The sequence below is a fragment of the Cervus canadensis genome, chromosome 4 (genome assembly GCF_019320065.1).
Source record: "Cervus canadensis isolate Bull #8, Minnesota chromosome 4, ASM1932006v1, whole genome shotgun sequence".
In the NCBI taxonomy this organism is placed as follows: domain Eukaryota; kingdom Metazoa; phylum Chordata; class Mammalia; order Artiodactyla; family Cervidae; genus Cervus; species Cervus canadensis.
In genome coordinates, this window is record NC_057389.1 from 19834250 (window position 1) to 19856415 (window position 22166).

The following is a 22166-nucleotide window of genomic DNA, read 5'->3' on the forward strand; positions in this document are numbered from 1 at the left end:
CAAAGCACTGAGTCATTCAGGGTTGATGTCCTTTAGGATTGACTAGTTTGATCTCCATGCAGTCCACGGGACTCTCAAGAGTCCTCCCCAACACCACAATTAAAAAGTATCAATTCCTCAGCGTTCAGCCTTCTTTATAGTCCAACTCTCACATCCACACATGACTAATGGAAAAACTATAGCTTTGACTATATAATTGAGGTGCCTTTTGATTTTTCTTGTGGTATATGCAAAGAGAAATTTTGTTTAAACTTTATGTGGTCAAGTTTATCAATCATTTCCTTTATGACTTTTGCATTTTTATATTCAGAAGGAACTTCCCCAATGTAAACTTTTATATTAAAAGTGATTCATCCATGTTTTCTGCTACTACTTTCCTGGTTTCAGCTTTACAGTTAGACCTCTGACCAGTCTGGGATTTATTTTGGAGTGGGTTTAACATGGAGAAACAGCTAATATTTTACTTTCAAATGGTTCAATCAGATGTATCAACACCATTTAGAGAATAATAACTACTGCCTCTTGAGAAATCTGCATGCAGGTCAAGAAGGAACAGTTAGAAATGGACATGGAACAACAGACTGGTTCCAAACAGGGAAAGGAGTATGTCAAAGCTGTATATTGTCACCCTGCTTATTCAACTTTTATGCAGAGTACATGATGTGAAATGCCGGGCTGGATGAAGCACAAAGTGGAATCAAGATTGCCAGGAGAAATATCAATAACCTCAGATACGCAGATGACACCACCCTCATGGCAGAAAGTGAAGAAGAACTGAAGAGCCTCTTGATGAAAGTGAAAGAAGAGAGTGAAAAAGCTGGCTTAAAGCTCAACATTCAGAAAACTTAAGATCATGGCATCCGGTCCCACCACTTCGTGGCAAATAGATGGGGAAGCAATGGAAACAGTGACTGACTTTATTTCTTGGGCTCCAAAATCACTGCAGATGGTGACTGCAGACATGAAATTAAAAGATGCTTGCTTCCTGAAAGAAAAGCTATGACCAACCTAGATAGCATATTAAAAAGCAGAGACATTACTTTGCCAACAAAGGTCCGTCTAGTCAAAGCTATGGTTTTTCCAATGGTCATGTATGGATGTGAGAGTTGGACTAGAAGAAAGCTGAGTGCCAAAGAATTGATGCTTCTGCACTATGGTGTTGGAGAAGACTCTTGAGAGTCCCTTGGACTGCAAGGAGATCCAACCAGTCCATCCTAAAGGAAATCAGTCCTGAATATTCATTGGAAGGACTGATGCTGAAGCTGAAACTCCAATACTTTGGCCACCTGATGCGAAGAACTGACTCACTGGAAAAGACCCTGATGCTGGGAAAGATTGAAGGTGGGAGGAGAAGGGGATAACAGAGGATGAGATGGTTGGATGGCATCACTAAGGTGATGGACATGAGTTTGGGTAAACTCTGGGAGTTGGTAATGGGCAGGGAAGCCCGGCATGCTGCAGTCCACAGGATCGTAAAGAGTCGGACACAACTGAGCGACTGAACTGAACTGACAACTGACCTGAAATGTCACTTTTATCGTATACGAAATTTTCATATGTAATTGGATTATATCTTCACTTTCTGTTTTATTCTACTAATCTGAATATCTGTGACAGCACCAGTTCATCCTGTTTTAATCACTATAACTTCTTATTTTCATACTGAGAAGAATAAGGTCCCTATCATTTTTCATCTTTTTCATAAAATTTCTGATGTATGTTCTCCCAGGTGAACTCATCATTTTGATTAATTTTAAAAAATCCAAAAGACTTTACTGATATTTTGATAGTACTAATACCCTAAGAAAGGCAATCCCAAAGAATGCTCAAACTACCACACAATTGCACTCATCTCACACGCTAGTAAAGTAATGCTCAAAATTCTCCAAGCCAGGCTTTAGCAATACATGAACCGAGAACTTCCAGATGTTCAAGCTGGTTTTAGAAAAGGCAGAGGAACCAGAGATCAAATTGCCAATATCCACTGGATCATCGAAAAAGCAAGAGAGAGTTCCAGAAAAATATCTATTTCTGCTTTATTGACTACGCCAAAGCCTTCGACTGTGTGGCTCACAATAAACTGTGGAAAATTCTGAAAGAGATGGGAATACCAGACCACCTGACCTGCCTCTTGAGAAACCTGTATGCAGGTCAGGAAGCAACAGTTAGAACTGGACATGGAACAACAGACTGGTTCCAAATAGGAAAAGGAGTATGTCAAGGCTGTATATTGTCACCCTGCTTATTTAACTTATATGCAGAGTACATCATGAGAAACTCTGGGCTGGAAGAAGCACAAGCTGGAATCAAGATAGCCGGGAGAAATACAATAACCTCAGATGTGCAGATGACACCACCCTTATGGCAGAAAGTGAAGAGGAACTAAAAAGCCTCCTGATGAAGGTGAAAGAGGAGAGTGAAAAAGTTGGCTTAAAGCTCAACATTCAGAAAACTAAGATCATGGCATCTGGTCCCATCACCTCATGGGAAATAGATGGGGAGACAGTGGAAACAGTGTCAGACTATTTTTTTGGGCTCCAAAATGACTGCAGATGGTGACTGCAGCCATGAAATTAAAAGACGCTTACTCCTTGGAAGGAAAGTTATGACCAACCTAGATAGCATATTAAAAAGCAGAGACACTACTTTGCCAACAAACGTCTGTCTGGTCAAGGCTATGATTTTTCCAGTAGTCATGTATGGATGTGAGAGTTGGACTGTAAAGAAAGCTGAGCGCCGGAAAATTGATGCTTTTGAACTACGGTGTTGGAGAAGACTCTTGAGAGTCCCTTGGACTGCAAGGAGATCCAACCAGTCCATCCTAAAGGAGATCAGTCCTGGGTGTTCACTGGAAGGACTGATGCTGAAGGTGAAACTCCAATACTTTGGCCACCTCATGCGAAGAGTTGACTCACTGGAAAAGACCCTGATGCTGGTAGGGATTGGGGGCAGGAGGAGAAGGGGACGACAAAGGATGAGATGGCTGGATGGCATCACCGACTCGATGGGCATGAGTTTGAGTAAACTCCGGGAGTTGGTGATGGACAGGGAGGCCTGGTGTGCTGCGATTCATGGGGTCGCAAAGAGTCGGACACAACTGAGCGACTGAACTGAACTGAACTGAATACTCCGTTTATAGGTTAATTTATAGAAAACTGTTGTCTCTATGTTATTGAGCCTTCCCACTGCTGAACAAGATATAGATTTCTATCTTTTCAAGGCTTCTCTGTTAGTAGAAATTTTCAGTTTTCTTGATATAACATATATTTTAATGTATAATATTATTGAATGATGTCAGTTACTTGAATCATCATATTTCAGTACTGACATATAAACAGCTTCAAGAAAACAATATGCCATAACATTGAAAAAATTTAGTAACAATAACATGATTTGAAAATAATCAGAGCAAAGGTAACTTCAGTGGAAATAAAATCATTTTCTTTTTAAGAATACAAATAATGTTTCTACTTGATCTTATAATATTTTAGAACACTTTAAATATATTTCATGCCTCTAATAATTGCCAAGTCACCTATTCCACATAAATGGTTTTAATATATGAGAAGAACTTATATTGTTTATTAATGGTTACTCAAAAAAAAGTTAATTACATTTTTTCCATAGGATCTTCTTTCATAATTCAGTTTCATCATTCATGACAGATTCAAAAAAAAAGAATCAAGATGTACTACCTGACAGCTCTAGTTAAATAAGTGTTGATTCTCAACCATTAATATGTAGCTTTCTTAATGTATCTTTTCTAAAATACAGTTACTGTGCATTCTTTCCCTCTTTATAGCCTAAATCAAATTGCAATTGTACTATACTATTTCATCATTAGAAAATTTAAGTAACATCATTTCCTACAGTAAATTCTTTCCAGTAGCCAGGAGGAGCAGGGAACAAGCAAAGAGCAACAGCTTCATAGCACTTCAACCAGAAGAGCCATATAATCTAGTCCTAGTCCTCGTTTATGGACTTAGAAAAACTGCACACTATCTCAGAAGATGTCCATGCAGTTTCCAGAAGTAGCAGAAAGAGCCTGGAGCTTCTGATCTCCGAAGCCTCTTTTCAGACACCGGTCTGTCCTTACTGCTGCAGTAGAGAACTCATCCTTCTCTGAACCCCCAAACCAGCACCAGTCACATCCAAGCAAAAGCACACGGTCAGATATGGTGAACTCCACTCTGAGATTCAGAAATTCGACTCTACCATATAAATTCATTATAACTGATACGATAACCGCATGCGGCTTTGGTCTTTTAAAAAAAGTATGAAACTGCTAACACTTGCAAGGACTTCTTACCTTGTCTATTAAATACAGCACGGCGCTGAGCTGTTCGTCTGTGTTCTCCGTGGCCACTTTCACGCTGACGCTGTGGAGCACCCTGTTGAGAATGTCGCCGTCCAGGGGCTGCTGCAGCTGATCCGCGAGCCCCCAAAAGGCCTGAGAGTCCGCGTCGGAGACGAGAGTGATGTTCGCGGTCCCGTACACTTTATCGACTCCGGCACCCCCTTTCGCATCAAAAAGCATGATCTGGAAGCGTTTAGGAAATGGATTTAAAGACCCTGTCTCTGGCGTGAGGATGACGTCCAGGACAGTGGTTCTCTGGCCGGGCTCAAAGATCAAGGTGCCTTCGGTTCTCACAAAGTCTTTCCCAGAAATAGCTGGAGATATGAGAGTACGACCGATGGTCTCGGCACTCCTCAACTCCTAGAAATTAGACAACACCACTTAAGTGCAACTATAAACCTCTGATCCCGTCCGGAACCAATTTTCTCTTAAACGATCTGATGGGCCACAACACTGGTATTAAGACAGGTGTTGCTTTAAATTTATAGTTTGAGCCCACATTAGACTTTCTCCTACTATGGGAGTGTTCTGGCCTGGAGGATTCCATGGATGGTATAGTCAGTCCATGGGGTCGCAAAGAGTCGAAGGCAACTGAGTGACGTTCACTTTCACTTTTCACTATGAACCCTCATCAATCTTGTCCTCTAGTGTCCATGTGGCTATATTTCCTCAAACTACACAAATGTCAGATTTTTAATCTTTGGTAATTATATTACAAAGAAGTTGCCTTTTTTCCTTTTATTGTTCAGCTCAGTCACCTTCACATACGCTTTAATCCTTACTAGTCACTTGTGTTATTTCCTTTTCTTCTTTTTCCATTTCCCTTGATAAGTCAAAGTCTTTTCTACTGGTGTCTAAGAACTCATTTATGACTAAGAACGTTAACCGTTTGTCACTCAATGCAAAGGAAACATCGTATTTTATTTTTTGGCTGCTCCAGGTCTTAGTTGCAGTACGCAGGATCTCCATCTCCGTGGTGGCACGCAAGACCCTTAGTTGCAACATGCACTCTCAGTCATGGCATGCGGGATCTAGTTCCCTGACCAGGGATCGAACCCAGGCCCTCTGCATTGGGAGCTCAGAATCTTAGCCACTGGTCCACCAAGGAAGTCCAGAAACATTGTATTTTATTGTTGTCAATTTACTATGGTGTTTTGTCTTTCGGTTGTGTATTAAAATATAACCATGCTGTATTTTTTAAAAATTTTTTTAAAAATAAAACATGGAGTTTTATAATTTTTCTAATCTCCCAAGACAAATTAGAGAGATAAACACACATCATACAGTGATGAGGTTAGGAAAGCTAGATGCCTTAGAATAGATCAAGAAAGAGAATTAGAGAAGAAATGCCATAACTGCCTCACAGAACTTCTCCAGTTGTGAGCTGACTAACAATTTGAAGATGTATGTGTCAGATCACATACGTCCCTGATACAAAGTGTGGTAGGAAGTCACTGGAGGATTCCAGCAGGAGAGTGACATACTTTATTTCATATATTTGGGAGCAATCTGGCTCTTGTGGACAGTTAGGCTGAAGCAGGGGGAGAGGATGGAAGCAGGGAGAAAAGATAGGAGATTTTTACATTAGTTCCTGCAGAAAAGGAAATAATGGTAGCTTTGGTTGTAGGAGTAGAGAGGGTGAGAAGAGCTCAAACTGGGAATATATTTAGAGTGTAGAGTCAGCAGGACTTTCTGATTAATTCAGTGCTGTATGCAAAAGACGAAGAGAATGAGGATAACTCCAAGCTATTTGCCTGGATGAATGGCAGTAAGCTAGGGGAAATATCACCAAGGGCAAAATAGGAGTTATCCATCATATATATGTTATATATATTAAGCTTGAAATGCTTTTTAGACAATTCAAATGAAGATGCCAAGCAACAGCAATCAGATAAATGAGTCTGGATCTGGGGTGGTGAAGACGTTAGTGATAAAAATTCAGGAGTTCTCATTTTACACATGATATTTAAAGAAAACAGGTGGGAATGGTCTAGCCTACAGAGTGAGTATAGGTGGACCCCAAAATTTATTGGTCAGAAAGACTAACACAAGCAACAGGAAGGGGTTCTCAAAGAGAAAAGAGTTAACAGTGGGAAAGAGTGGTGCTCCAGATGCCCAAAGGAGAAGAGCTGGCTTCCAGAGGAGGAAGTGCCCAAGGGTGGCAAAAAGTGAAAAATCAATGAACATGTAGGGTTTTCAAGAGTCTCTGCAGCATAATGGTGGGAGGTTGGAGGAAAGACTAAAGGAGGCAACACAAAAGTCTACTGGCTTCAGAATGGAGAAATTAAACTATTCATTGAGATAACCATATAGGAGTCAAAATGAAAGAACTACATCATCAGCACAGGCGTTTCTCAAAAACATCCTGCTGGACAACGAAAGAAAGCATATCGTGAGACAATACTAGAAGAATCTCATCTCCATAATTACCAAACAGGTAAACCTAAACGGCATATGGTATGTGGTAAAGCTATAAATAAAAGCGAGGTAGTAATTCATCGTGTAATTCAGAATAGAGGTTATCTGCAAGATGCCAAGAGGTTATCCTCCCCTCTCAGGATGGCAGAGAAGGTTCACGGCAGCTAGTGCTAAGCATCTGATAAAGCTGCATTTTCTAAGCTACGTGGTGGTGATTTTATTACTGTAAATTGCACATACACATTCTCTTCACTGTTTTCTGGTAGAATTTATAGAATTTCACAATATAGATGTTTAAAGGAACTAGAACAATCAAAATGTTCTCATGTTTGTAAAATACATGTAACAAACACAAAGAAGAAGCACTATGCAATTTAAAAGCAATAGTGAAAATCAACAGCTTTTGGTGGAATAACCAATGTAAGAATAAGAAGGATAGACATATTTTTTCTTGTACACACATACACAAATGAAATATCTGGAATTGGTTTTCAAACTTGGCTTAGCTACAGGCCTATTTAATTTAAAGATAACTGGAATGAGTGAAATTTTCATTATCTCAAGTCCTTATATCCTTCACCTTTAGATCAGAAATATGGAGATATATAGGAATTTATAGTATGTGCATACTGGGAATGCGGACCTACTGAAGATAGGTATACTGTATGTATACTACAGCTATTAACTACATTATTAAAAGCTGTTTAAAGTAAAATCAAGAATAGTATTACTGTTAACAGAATAGCAACTTGGTCCATAATAGCAACGTGGTCCATAATTATTTTCTCATACTTGCTAGCTACTGGAAAATTGAATTATATGACTTTCTCTTCTAACAATATGCCCAGCATTCAAAGACAGAAAATTCAAGAGTGATGAAGCAACAGGAAAATAAATAAATGGTTGATTCATGTCAATGTATGACAAAAACCATTACAATATTGTAAAGTAATTAGCCTCCAACTAATAAAACTAAATGAAAAAAAAAATCAGACCAGAGAGGTAAATTTTTTCTTTCTAATTTTTAAAATTAAACCTTGTATTTTGACATAATTACAGACTCACATGCACTTCTAAGAAATATAAAAGAGTGGTCTCCTCTACCCTTTCCTAACATCCTTCATAGATATTAATAACATCTTGCATAATTGTATCACAACCAGGATATGAATGTTGATATAGTCAAGATACATTTTCATCACCACAGGGCTCCTCTATGTTGATTTTTATAGTGCTATTAAAATGCTATGAGTTACATGCTAGTGACAGCATGTGTTTTACAAGGGATCATTTGTGAATAATCTAGAAAGAACATAAATGATTATGACAGAGATATTGGCATTCAGATTCTTCTTTTGGCATTTTCAACTCCCCTTTCAACTGAGTGTATGAACTAGTTTAAAATAAGTCTCAAATCTTTTTTTTTTTATCACTTCTTCCACTCTTCTGCCCTACAAAGTAGAGAGCATATGATGATATATATTTCATGGGAGAAGAAAGAACACATTTTTTTTTCTCATTTCTCTTACCATCTTAAATGCTTAAAAGGAAAAATGCTAAAATCTCCCAATGAATCAAAATACTTCTTTTCATGCTCATACCACTGCGGGCTATTTAGAATGGAGTTTATTTCGAGAGTCTCATATGATAGAGTTGCATCTTCTGGCTTGCCAAGCTGTAGACTCCGTTATAAAGACAACTTTCCTTCCTGGCAGGCTTCCAGGACAGCTCACTACCCACAGCTAGCGTCCTCACCTCCAATCCCGGACTCACAGAATTGCTACAGCAAACTGGTGGCACATCTGCTGGATCTCACGCACAGGATGTTCTGCTCATGAGAGCCACCCAACAGTAACACAACCAGCATGCACTAAACAGCGCGTGGCACAAAGGCACAACCTAGAAACCGTGAGGCCTGAAGTGTCCCCAGGCTTGGGATCTTGAAACAAAAGAAAAGGCAGCACTGTCCAGAATGGCAGCTTTCAAGCTGTGGGGTTTGGGAGTTATACAAGTCCAGGGGAGGGAAATACAGACGGCTACGGTGGGCAAGCTCCGATCTCCACAATCATGCTTCAACGGGAGCAGACATTCAGCTTTGTCTTAATACATTAGAGTTTTGCTCCTAAAATAAACTTTAAAACATAATGCTTCCTCCCTTTCACTTGATGTCACCTAATAAAGTGGATGTTAAAAGTAGCTGTGAGACAGTCTCCTGAACCCATGGATTTAAAGAAACATAAAGGTCACAGGAAACACACAGTTAGTATTGGAAGTCCTAAAGAAGATTTTCAACTAGTTCAGGTAAAAATCAGAACACTGACCCATACTTTTTGTTTCTGGTCTTACACAGTTACATCCTAAAGAAACGTTAAATCTCTACAGATTTTATAGAACAGATGTATGTAAGGCATTTTGCATTGTATAATCAACTTTTCCAAAAGAAACAAAAAGACAAAAGACTATCATTTTAAAACATGGTCTAAGTGAAAAAAATTGAACTGTATTCAAAGCTAAAGCTTAATGTCATAAACATAATGTGAGTTATGATTGTATCATCAGAAAATAATATATAAAATCTTCTGTTTCATGACACATGCCACAGTTAAGGAAGAAAAGCTTCCTGTGTGTGAATACCTGCTGCCTGCTTACCTGGGTACTGAAGTTAACAGACATCGTTAGTCCGGCCCCATGGTCTCTGGCCACCTGCAGACTAACGAGAGTGGCCTTCTTATGAGCCACTGGCAGTCGAGAACCCACGGAGAAGTACACGAGACTTGGAGGTTTATCAGGCTGGAATAATTTAACCTGTGCAAATCGGGCACTATTGTTTAGGGCTGCTCCAGCTGTTACTTCATACAGTTCCACAAAAAAATGTATTTCACTTTGAGGTATCTGCCAACGAGAAAAAAACAGGAGGGGGAATGATAACTACTAACATATTTCTATTTTAAAACAATTCTGACATTAAGAAATAACATCATTCATACACACTACTACAGAAATAAGTATACATTTAGAGATACGGTCTGTATAATTACAGAATTAAATTCTTACGTTAGATTGCCACGAGATTTATTTTTTCGGTCTTTCTTCAACACCTTTACTCTCTCTGGGAGAGCATCTTACTAGAAAATCAATGTCAGGAGATAATCTACGCATATACTTCAATAAACAAAAGGATACATAAAGTATATTCACACAATGAAAATGTTATCCAGTAGTTAAGAACAATGAAATGTTTCAATATATTTCAATGTGAATGGATCCAAAAACATGACAAAGAGTAAAAAATCAAGTTCGATAATGACATGCATGCCATGCTACAACAAATGTAAAATTTTTAATTACATAAAGCTTACTACATTTTGTTACCAGATACGTATTTCACGAAAGGGTAAAAAAGAAAACAAAACACCACGACAATAAGGATCTCAGGTGGAGAGGTTGCACTGAGGGTAGGGCAGGGTGTGGAGCTGAAAAGCAGGACAGAGAGAACAGAGCTTCCACTTTGTAATGTTTTATTTTTAAAGGTTTTACATAAATTGGCCAAATATTGATGGGTTAACTTAGTGACCTTAGGTATCATTCAATATTTCCCTAAATTCAGTATCAAGAAATCTAAATTTAGTCTGTTGGTTATAGTTTGGTCATGTTTTCCCTCGGTTCTGTGTCAACAATCTCAAATAATTTATTTCCTAAAGCCTGCATTCAATTCTGTAACGTACTGTTAGTCACCTGTTTTTACTTATTTTCTCTTACATAATAATCAAGAAATCTTAGCATCATTTTTAGCTTCCTAGCATAATTCCAAGAAGCTAAGCTGATGCATTTTCAATTGTATGTCTCACTGTCTGACTTGATATAATGCATTCTTTTTTTTCTATCAGCAAGGATCTTAGTCATCATTTGTTTTGTGATCATTTTAATGAGAATTATTATGTCATGAAACAACACAACAAATTCTTCAGTATTATTCAAAATGATTTATATCTTAGCAGCACAGTAAATGAACTGAATCTCTTTTTCTTGTCTGAAGAAACATATTTAGTTTTCATGTGATATAGATTTTCTTTATTTTGCTGATTAACTCTCAGTAAATGTTGAAATGAAGGTCAATATGTTTTTCCCACTTTTGACAAACTAAATTGGTAAATACAATAAACTGAAGCACTTGAAAAGTATGGGTAACTATGTTCAACAACTATTATTCCCTAACGGTTAATGAGCTTGAGTTCACAATAATTTCATTTAACTAAGAATTTCAGAATATTACATTTCAACAAACTCTTGTCTTTTCTTCAGTATAGTATTTCTTCTCATTGTGATGATGATTAAAACATTACTTATAACTACTCTGAGTCAAAAAATATGTTGTTATCTAAGTAGGGAACCATGCAAATTGAACAAATGTGCAGACGGGTGCCAACACATAATTAGAAGAGACAAAAGGAATCTTTCAGTCTAACAACAAAATACTCTGTTCAAAGAATATGCCTGAAGTATACTGGGAAAGCAAAACTCACAGATGGTTATCCAAACCTCTCTGGACCTAAATATGACTAGAGACCTCACAGGAACTCAAGTTCCTTTCCTAGTTAGGTCAGCAGCATTCCAAGATGATCTTTTGCCCAACTAGTATAAAATAATTTTTCGTGGGCCCAGACCTGCCCAGAAGCAAGCCAAGTAATAAATAAGCAAGATCTTACTTAAATAGTTCTTAAAGAAATATGTGCAACAAATGTTTCAACAATCTGTTTAGTTTAAACAAACTTGGTGGGTTAAGAAACGCATCCTAAGTTAAATAACGATGACCTTCATACATTTTGCTAATACAGACCATATGATAGAACCATAGAACCATGAGATACCCAGCAGAGAAAGGGTACTTGAACTGGAATTCAAAAGATGAATTCTAATCTTTACTGAGTAATCAATCTGAGGAAAGTTACTTAAGTTCTTTATAACTTGAAAATAAAAAAACTGAATGACTATAAGGATGATAATTAGAGATAGGGTAAGAGTAGAAAAACGTTGAGTTGAGCGTCAGGAGACAGACTGAACTTAGGAAAAACCACCATCAATCAGCGGTGTAACTCTACAGATGAAAGCAGCGTTGTGTTCACTGTACTGTAAACTACAATTAGTGTTGGTGTGGCTACTACTCGGCTCCACTCCCATCCATTCTGAATAACAGTAATACCAAGCCACCCTATGAAGAGCCAACTCCTTGCTGAGAACCATGTGAAATACCTCTCATTCATTATTATCTCATTTAATATAACTGCCCTGTTATAAACTCCACCAAGTCTGGGAAGTTCAGGAAACCTTAGCAACTTGTCTGTTATCACAAGCTATTTAGTGGAAGAGGCAAAATTTGAACCCAGCTCTTCTATCATCTTACGTATGGACCTAATAGAAGCAGAAGATATTAAGAAGAGGTAGCAAGAATGCACAGAAGAACTATACAAAAAAGATTTTAATGACCAAGATAACCACAATGGTGTGATCACCCACCTAGAGCCAGACATCCTGGAATGTGAAGTCAAGTGGGCCTTAGGAAGCATTACTATGAATAAAGTTACTTGGAGGTGACGGAATTCCAGCTGAGCTATTTCAAATCCTAAAAGATGATGCTGTGAAAGTGCTGCACTCAGCATGCCAGCAATTTGAAAACCCAGCAGTGGCCACAGGACTGGAAAAGGTCAGTTTTCATTCCAATCCCAAAGAAGGGCAATGCCAACGAATGTTCAAACTACCGCACAATTGCACTCAATTCACATGCTAGCAAGGTAATGTTCAAAAGTCTCTCAAGCTAGGCTTCAACAGTAGGTGAACCGAGAACTTCCAGATATACAAGCTGGACTTAGAAAAGGCAGAGGAACCAGATTCAAACTGACAATATTTGCTGGATCATGGAGACAGCAAAAATTCCAGAAAAACATCTACTTCTGCTTCACTGACTACACTAAAGCCTTTGACTGTGTGGATCACAACAAACTGTGGAAAATTCTTCAAGTGATGGGAATACCAGACCACCTTATCTGTCTCCCGAGAAATCTGTATTCAAATCAAGAAGCAACAGTTAGAACCGGACATGGAACAACGGACTGGTTACAAATTGGAAAAGGAGTATGTCAAGGCTGTATATTATCACCCTGCTTATTTAACTTTTATGCAGAGTACATCATGCAAAATGCCAGGCTGGATAAAGCACAAGCTGAAATCAAGATTGCCAAGAGAAATATCAATAACCTCAGATATTCAGATGACACCACTCTCGTGACAGAAAGCAAAGAGGAACTAAAGAGCCTCTTGATGATGGTGAAAGAGGAGAGTGAAAAGTCTGGCCTAAAACTCAACATTCAAAAAACTAAGATCATGGCATCTGGTTCCATCACTTCATGGCAAATAGATGGGGAAAAAAATGGAAACAGTGACAGACTTTATTTTCTTAGGTTCCAAAATCATTACAGTGACTGCAGTCATGAAATTAAAAGACACTTGCTCCTTGGAAGAAAAACTATGACAAACCTAGACAGCATACTAAAAAACAGAGACATTACAGTACTTTGCTGACAAAGGTCCATCTAGTCAAAGCTATGGTTTTTCCAGTAGTCATGTATAGAAGTGAGAGTTGAACCATACAGAAGGCCGAGTCCCAAAGAATTGATGCTTTCAAACTGTGATGTTGGAAAAGATGCTTGAGGGTCTCCTGGGCTGCACAGAGATCAAACCAGTCAATCTTAAAGAAAATAAATCCTGAATGTTCATTGGAAGGACTGATGCTGAAGCTGAAACTCCAATATTTTGGCCACCTGATGCGAAGAACTGACTCATTGGAAAAGACCCTGAAGCTCGGAAAGATTGAAGGCAGGAGAAGAAGGGGACGACACAGAAAGAGAGAGTTGTGTGGCATCACCAACTAAATGGACATGAGTTTGAGCAAATTGCAGGAGATGGTGAAGGACAGGGAAGCCTGGCGTGCTGCAGTCCATGGGGTCACAAAGAGTCAGACACGACTGAGCAACAGAACGACAACAAAACTGAAGATGTGGGCGACATTACTGGAGGAAGTGATATTTTTATTAGCCTTTAAAAGAGAGTTAGGAAATGTTGGGTTGTGGGGGTTGAGGAAAGCATAAGACTATTTAGACAAATGCAGAGAGGAGGACTTAAACGTTATCAAGTAGAAAAACATGACCAAAAGTTTTGAATGTTGAAATTTCAGTTCCTTTTCTTCAGGGCAATAGAAAGCATAGTAACTGATGAAACTCCCACTCAAGAAAAGTAAACTACAATAATATTTGTATAAATTAGGAGTTTGGGATTAGTACATATGCACTACTATACAGAAAACAGGTAAATAGGACCTACCATATGGCACAGAAAATTATACTTGTTACCTTGCAATACCTACAATGGAAAAGAATATGAAGACAAATGTATATATACACACACACACACATACATACACACACATATATGTTATTGTTTAGTTGCTTATTCATGTCCAACACTTTGTGACCCCATGGACAGTAGCCCACCCGGCGGCTCTGTCCGGGGAATTCTCCAGGCAAGAATACTGAAGTGGGTGGCCATTCTCTTCTCTAGGGGATCTTTCCGACCCAGGGATAGAACCCAGTTCTCTAGCAATGAATGCAGATTCTTTACCACCTGAGCCATCAAGGAAGCCCAAATGTACATATAAACTAACACAGCACTGTACATTAAGTATACTTCAATTTCAAAAATTTTTTAAATGAAATTCTTGGATAAAAAACCAGTGGGAACTCAATATTTTAAATCTGTTTTCTAGCTCCATCACTACCAAGATGGTTCACAGAAGCAGCTGTGTCAACCATCAACTCTCATGCCTATCTCCAGAACAAAGACTCATATCTCTGAAACTCTGATGAAAGAAAACAAATCCTTGGATGTCTTAGAGCAGGAAAAATCAAGATGGCTCTAAAACACAGATTACTGCTATAAGGCAAATAAGTATCCAGAGATGTTAAAGCAATATGAAAAGACACAAGAGTAACTTAGTAGATCTTTCAGTGTCTATGATATGACTATTGAAGTAGAAGTGGGCATCAGAGGATGAGATGTCTGGAAGCCATCACCAATGCAACGAACATGGACTTGGGCAAACTCTGGAAGATGGTGAGGGACAGGGAGGCCTGGTGTGCTGTAGTCTGTGGGGCTGCAAAGAGTCACACAACTGGGCAACTGAACAATAACAATAGCAAAAATAAAAGTATTTAGTAAGCAATTAAAATTAGATAAATTTGAATCTATAACATAATGGTACTTAAAGGAGAAAAATTATGGTAATGTATTTTTTTAAATGGTTAAAATGAAAAATGTAAGTATAACAGTATATAATTAATATTTTATTAGTTTTAATGTATAGGGTAATGTTCAGTTCAGTTCAGTTCAGTCACTCAGTCATGTCTGACTCTTTGCGACCCCATGAACCGCAGCACGCCAGGCCTCCCTGTCCATCACAAACTCCCGGAGTTTACTCAAACTCATGTCCATCGAGTCGGTGATGCCATCCAGCCATCTCATCCTTTGTCGTCCCCTTCTCCTCCTGCCCCCAATCCCTCCCAACATCAGGGTCTTTTCCAAAGAGTCAACTCTTCTCATAAGGTGGCCAAAGTATTGGAGTTTCACCTTCAGCATCAGTCCTTCCAGTGAACACCCAGGACTTATCTCCTTTAGGATGGACTGGTTGGATCTCCTTGCAGTCCAAGGGACTCTCAAGAGTCTTCTCCAACACCACAGTTCAAAAGCATCAATTTTTCAGTGCTCAGCTTTCTTCACAGTCCAACTCTCACATCCATACATGACTACTGGAAAAACCATAGCCTTGACCAGATGGACCTTTGTTGGCAAAGTAGTGTCTCTGCTTTTTAATATGCTATCTAGGTTGGTCATAACTTTCCTTCCAAGGAGTAAGAGTCTTTTAATTTCATGGCTGCAGTCACCATCTGCAGTGATTTTGGAGCCCAAAAAAATAAAGTCTGACACTGTTTCTACTGTCTCCCCGTCTACTTCCCATGAGGTGATGGGACCAGATGCCATGATCTTAGTTTTCTGAATGTTGAGCTTTAAGCCAACTTTTTCACTCTCCTCTTTCACTTTCATCAAGAGGCTTTTTAGTTCCTCTTCACTCTCTGCCATAAGGGTGGTGTCATCTGCATATCTGAGGTTATTGATATTTCTCCCAGGAATCTTGATTCCAGCTTGTGCTTCTTCCAGCCCAGCATTTCTCATGATGTACTCTGCATATAAGTTAAATAAGCAGGGTGACAATATACAGCCTTGACGTACTCCTTTTCCTATTTGGAACCAGTCTGTTGTTCCATGTCCAGTTCTAACTGTTGCTTCCTGACCTGCATACAGGTTTCTCAAGAGGCAGGTCTATGTTAGTATATCAATAAAGTTATGCCTTTAATTAGGTATATATTGATTTATTAGTGAATGGTAAACATCCTTCTCTTTGCATGTACATAGGAAGGAGTTCATAAAAAAATGTTAGTAAGACAATTATTTCTAGAAAAAACACAAATTGTATCAAAAATAGGAATAAATTTTTAGGACCGGTGAAATGTATACAAATGAAAGCATGTCAGAAGTTAAAGAGTACTTCATACAGAAGGTGAAAGATGATGCAATTTTATGTTCATTCAAATATGGTAGAACAGATGAACTGCAAAGATGCACTAAGATCACAAATTTGTTATCTCATTTCTTTTCAATTTGTGCCACATTCCTTAGCATGTGGGACCTTACGGGGATCGAACCCATGGCCCCTGCCCTGGAAGGCAGAGTCTTAAACACCAGACTGCTGATGAAGTCCCTGCTATCTCATTTCTTATGAAGTGGAGACTCCAGGTTGCCCTCACAAATATAACAAGATATTGACAAGGCAGGTCTATCTTTTCAATGCCCCTATAGACCAGCTCAATGTCTGACAGTGACAGGGCAATGGTTAGGGTAAAGCGGCACTGCAAGATTTAAAGAGCAAATCATTCTGTGGAAAACACATGGTGCTGAAAAAAATAACTTGTAAAGCATGAACTTAAAAAACATGTTGATCTCACAAGTCAAGTCATAAAATGGATCTCAATCCACTGTCCAGCAATTATTTGAAACAGCTTCAGACAAGCATTAGGATCTGTGGTCCTAACAAAGAACAAAGTGGTGATAACCAAGTAACCTGATGTGATCTGAGACGAGTGGTCTTTCTCTTCTGGAACCATCAAACTTGCTACAATTCTTCAAGGGATGAAAATATGTATTACTGTAACCTTAGAGAACATCAATATAACTGTTTCAGGAATCCTCAGAAAGTGAAAAACCAAGTAGACAAAAAAAATGAATGAATAGTTAAATCTACAAAATTATTATTTAGAATGGGTTTAAATACAGCTACCCATTTGGAAATAATTTTATTTGTGCAATGCTTTTTCTACTGTTTAAAGTTTTTGGCATGTACCAAAAAATCGTGATGCTTTTGAACATTCAAAATATTGTGGCTAGTTTTTGCATTAAATATTTGAATTTAATAATTTAAGTGGTAGGCAAGGAACCAATGCTACTGAGTGATCCTTGGACATTAAAGTATCACAGAATAGTCATTTTTTAAGAAGCGATACCTGATTACTAAATGACTAAACTCTGTTAGAGCCTCAGCAGCCAATACCATTTGATTAATGCAGATTCCATTAGAATGAGGAGAGGAACGCTTGGCTCCTGGGTGCCATGTGCAACGTGAACCAAGAGAAATTGATCCAAAGGCTCCCTGAGCATGGCCTCTGTGCCTCTTTGGTAGATCAGAACTGACCTCTCTAACTAAATGGATAGCGAATAAGAGAACTTTCATTCTAAGGATGAAATCTATGGATACAAAACAATGTAATCAAATCTATAGACATGATAAAAGGAAAAGAACTAAACATTCAGAGTAATCAGAAATAAAACTAATCGGGCTGAAAATGACTCAAGGAACCATTCACCCCATGATCAGGTGGGCCAGGAAGAATCTTGGAAATGACAAGAAATAGAACATAAAAAACTGATGAGCTTTTTTATTACTGAGATACAAGTGACTTACAACATATATAAGTCTCAGGTGTACAACTGATGCGCTTATTTACAAAAACTCAAAGAGACTCAGACATCGCAGCTAGGCGAGACACAAAGAATTTCCATGTAATGTATACATGTATACATTTCAACAAAGTAGCTTGAAAACGACTAATTCTAAAGAAATACAATCAGAATTCTACAGCACTGGGCCTCACTGTTTCTTACCTTTCCAGGTTTGAGCTCAATGGTGATAAAGCACTTTGTTTGACCTGCCATACAGACAGTGGTCCCTGATACAGACAGAAGTTCATCCGCCAGGTTCACGCCATCTTTCTGGAGCACAGCAGCTGTTCTGTTAAATGTGACTCGCCAAGAGACCTTGACATCTTCAAAGGCTCTAGGAACAAAGCAAAGCTTATGCCAGTGCAGTCACAGAGTGCATTATTCCTGTCGCTAATGTAGAATATATTACCAATACGCCGGAGTGCACCTCCTCATCCAATACAAGCATTATCTCTCCCACTGACAATGCTGAAAATAACCAATTCTGCCCACTACAGTTAAGAAATTAAGGCCAGAGTTTATGTGGCATTCTTTGACCACACGCCATTCAGTAATGATTAAGTATTTATTGAAATATAATTCTGGATGCTATGTACCAGAAATATGAAAATAAAAATTATAGAGAACCACTGCCTTGAAGTAAATGTTCCTCATTTGTCTTTTAACAAGAATCTTTCTAAAGGAAAAATACTACTGCTAAAAATGGTCGTTACTATAAAGGACAAGAGATGATCTATCCTTTCTGAGAATATTTAGACCCAAAATGGAAAAGGTAACACCGACACATGTACCCGTGTGCATACCAAGCGCACGTATATCATGAACACTCTGATGTGTGCTATACTGCATTAAATTGTAAGCAAAATACTGGCAATCCAAATCTTCCTAAATAGTAAATGGTTGTATATGCAGAGTGATAGAGAATAGTAAACACGATGAAGTGGTGACTTACATAATCTGACATCTGTATGGTACTTCATAAAGTACTAAATGTTCCAGGCAGCCCTAATCAGGGCTCAATCACATCTGATTCTGCAATCCCATGAACCGTACCCTGCCAGGCTCTTCTGTCCATGGGACTTTCTAGTCAAGAATACTGGAGTGGGTTGCCATTTCCTACTCCAGAGAAACAAGAGTATCTGAACACTGACATCAAATTCCGCATCACTTTCTTCTACCAACATTTCATCTGCTTCTACCACTTTATAAATTCAAATTAAACACTATGTAGACACACAGGATGTCATGCCTTCTATTGAGATATAAACAAACCTGTTTGGCTGCCTTGTAACAGTGAGATGCAGACGGCTCGTCTCAGGTCCTTCACCTAGCTCCAGTCTACTTTGGGACTCCTCACTGAATCCTATGATGCCATTGTGAAGATCACTCCCTGAAAAGAAAAATAGAAGATTATAGTATACCAAAGACTTTAAAAGATCTCCAATGTTCCCCACATCTGTTCAGTTCAGATGGTATAAAGGTGAGAAATTCACAAGTGAATGGGGCAGGCAGGAGGTACAACTTTTAAAAGATGTTTACCCAAAACAGATTAGAATCAAAATGAACATGTCAAGGTAGTTGACACTGTGAGAACAAAAAAAGAAAGAAAAGATCAAATCCTGCTCCCCACACTGATATACATGCTCATCTCTCTCTGATGAGGCTTTTTTATTTCAGTCCTTGATACTGCTGTTTAAAGTCAGCACATCCTGATAGAATGTAAGTTCTACTGAGTAGCAATTGTTTTATTTAGTGCTGTATCCCTAGTACCAAGAACAGTGTTTAATAAATATTTAGTGAATCCATGACCTTCATCTGATTGGTTTACTCCCCTATAAGACAACTGACAAAAGACCACTGAAGTTAAACATCTGATTATTTTCCCCAGAGAAAAACAGAACTATTAATGAACTCTTGGGAATCTTGGAGTAAAAGAAAACTCCTCCGAGCAACTCTTGAGGTTGGAGGCACCATCATACTACACAACTGTGTCAAAAACTGGAACAAACCCACAGCCCACACTACGCTGAAGCAGTCACTCCAAACCCTGGCCAACACACAAGCTAGCTTCTCAGACAAGAGACATTATCAGTAAACAGCTCCTGCTGCTTTCTATTTCTCAAGAACCCAGTTCTGCAAAGTGATCCTGAAAGCAATGACCCAGCGGAATTAGCCTCAAAAACCACTTGTACCCATCACCCTGAAACCTGAGGCTCCAAGTAGACAGAACTTCTGCAAGGAAACAGAAAATGACTGATCTGTCTCCAAAGTGTAAGTAAACGTGGAGCCTGCGGCTTAGGGACGTGCAGGTGACTGGACCGCTCTTGTCCTGGTGCCTCAGGGGCGTTTTGTCTCAGCCACTGCCCATCCTCATCCTCACCAATTAATCACTACGACTGCATCTTAGTCCTGCTTTGGAACCTGACCTTAACTCTTTCTCTTCAGCAGCAATTCTTCTCTTGTCACTTTGAGTAGGAATTTGGTCTCTCAATTAATAATAAACAGATTATAAGATTCTCAAAGCAGAACTTGCATTTTCTTTTTCAATGTAATAGTGACTAGCATGGTCCTAAGGAGTATACTACTTTCCTTGCAGCATCTACCATGATAAACTTGATGTCCAGTTTCTAGGAAGATGAATCAATACTTCCAGAGTGCCAATGATCAGAAACAAAACTAAATAAACTTATTTTCCCCTGATTTACCTTGAGTGTTTGTTCTAAAATCTAAATGTGAAATGATTATGAAGGTTAAAGACAAGAGGAATCAGCAAAATTAACGCTATAGTTAAAAGGGAAATACTAAAATTTAAAATAAAAAGCCAGGTAAGGAGGAGAAGACAGGAACATTCACAGACAGAGTAAGGGAAATCAGAGTATCTGACATGCAAAAATGCTGATGAATTACACCACATGATTCTAAAAGGAGTCAATCATTTGCCACGTGTGTAAGATGCTTGGTGTTAGGTAGAGAAGAAAAACATTCGAGAACTTCACTGAAGCGCAACTGACTGACTGCTAAGTTAGGTTCGGAGCTGGCTGACGGGAACTGCCTGGGGAGTTAGACTCAGGGCTGACGTATGGCTGAGCACCGGTAGGCCATATTGACCTGGTATCAGTGCGCCATGTTGGTATGCAATGGTATGCCAAACTGACTGAGGAGCACGTCCATTCCAGTTGGAACACAGCTGCTGTCCTGAGTCCCTGAAGGACCCTAACCACCACCCTAACCAGTTCAACACCTCCCCATGATCCAGTAACTAATGGAGTATCGCTTGGGAGAGCAAAAAGCCTCCATCAACTATTGTGCCTGGTCTGTGCCTCTGTCAAACTAATTGCTAAACATTTTGACTGTCAACTCTGATCTTATTCAAATAAACATAAAAAAAAATATCTATGTCATGGAATGGGGGAAGAGACTGTTTATTTAATTTTAAAAGAAATATATAGGTGGCATTAAGCTAATGTGAATCAAACTCAGTAAATAACTTGAAGAATAGAAGCTGCATTTACAATATTCAATAAACTGGATGATTAGAAATAAATGATAATTTTAATTGGTATAAATTTGCAGGGTAACATAAATGGGATGATGTTGGGTATAAGAGGAAATTACACAATTGCAAAATTACAACTGAATTATAACTGAACGGCTAAAACAAAATTTTAGGAAACACCAAATACTGAAAGTGGGACATAAACATGTTTATTCTAAAAATTTCCTTGTTAAAAAAAAAGAAACATAAAGCATAGACACTAAATGATTTAATCAGGGCCTCTGAATTAATGATTGAGCTAAGTCAAAATTACATACTTCATGATTTTTAATTTTCTTTCCACTATACTGTTTTATTATAGTGTTATCTGAAACTCTAAAACACTGTGTAAAATTCATTACTGTTTATATAAAAGGGTAGACCAGGTAAGAATCATGAGATAGCCTTGTCAATACTCTAATTAGCGTAAGGTATTGACAAGTTGAGCTAATCCACTTGAAGAAATACAGTATGATTTCAGAGGAAAATTGCAAATTATCACTAAAACATTTTCAAACATGCACATACACACACACACACACACACATTCCCAATAGTTCAAAAGTTATATAAACTACATTGGTTCAAAAGCAGAAAAGGGAATAGCTGTAATCTATTTCCCAACAGATATAAAGAATTTTCTGACAATGACATCTTAGACTTTTCAATGGATTAATAAAAGTGGTTGGGAAATTC

The 22166-nt window shown here is 38.4% G+C and overlaps 1 protein-coding gene across 1 annotated transcript in view; it reads right to left on the minus strand.

The window, feature by feature from the left end:
• The window catches only part of ADGRV1 (adhesion G protein-coupled receptor V1), a 541109-nt gene that overhangs the window by 305813 nt on the left and 213130 nt on the right, over nt 1-22166 (minus strand). Inside the window, exons 75-78 of the mRNA XM_043464669.1 lie at nt 19208-19325; nt 18098-18269; nt 9425-9667; nt 4310-4717 (exon numbers count right to left, since the gene is read on the minus strand). Coding sequence (XP_043320604.1) covers nt 4310-4717; nt 9425-9667; nt 18098-18269; nt 19208-19325 — 941 coding nt within the window. The remainder of the gene's footprint in view (nt 1-4309; nt 4718-9424; nt 9668-18097; nt 18270-19207; nt 19326-22166) is intronic.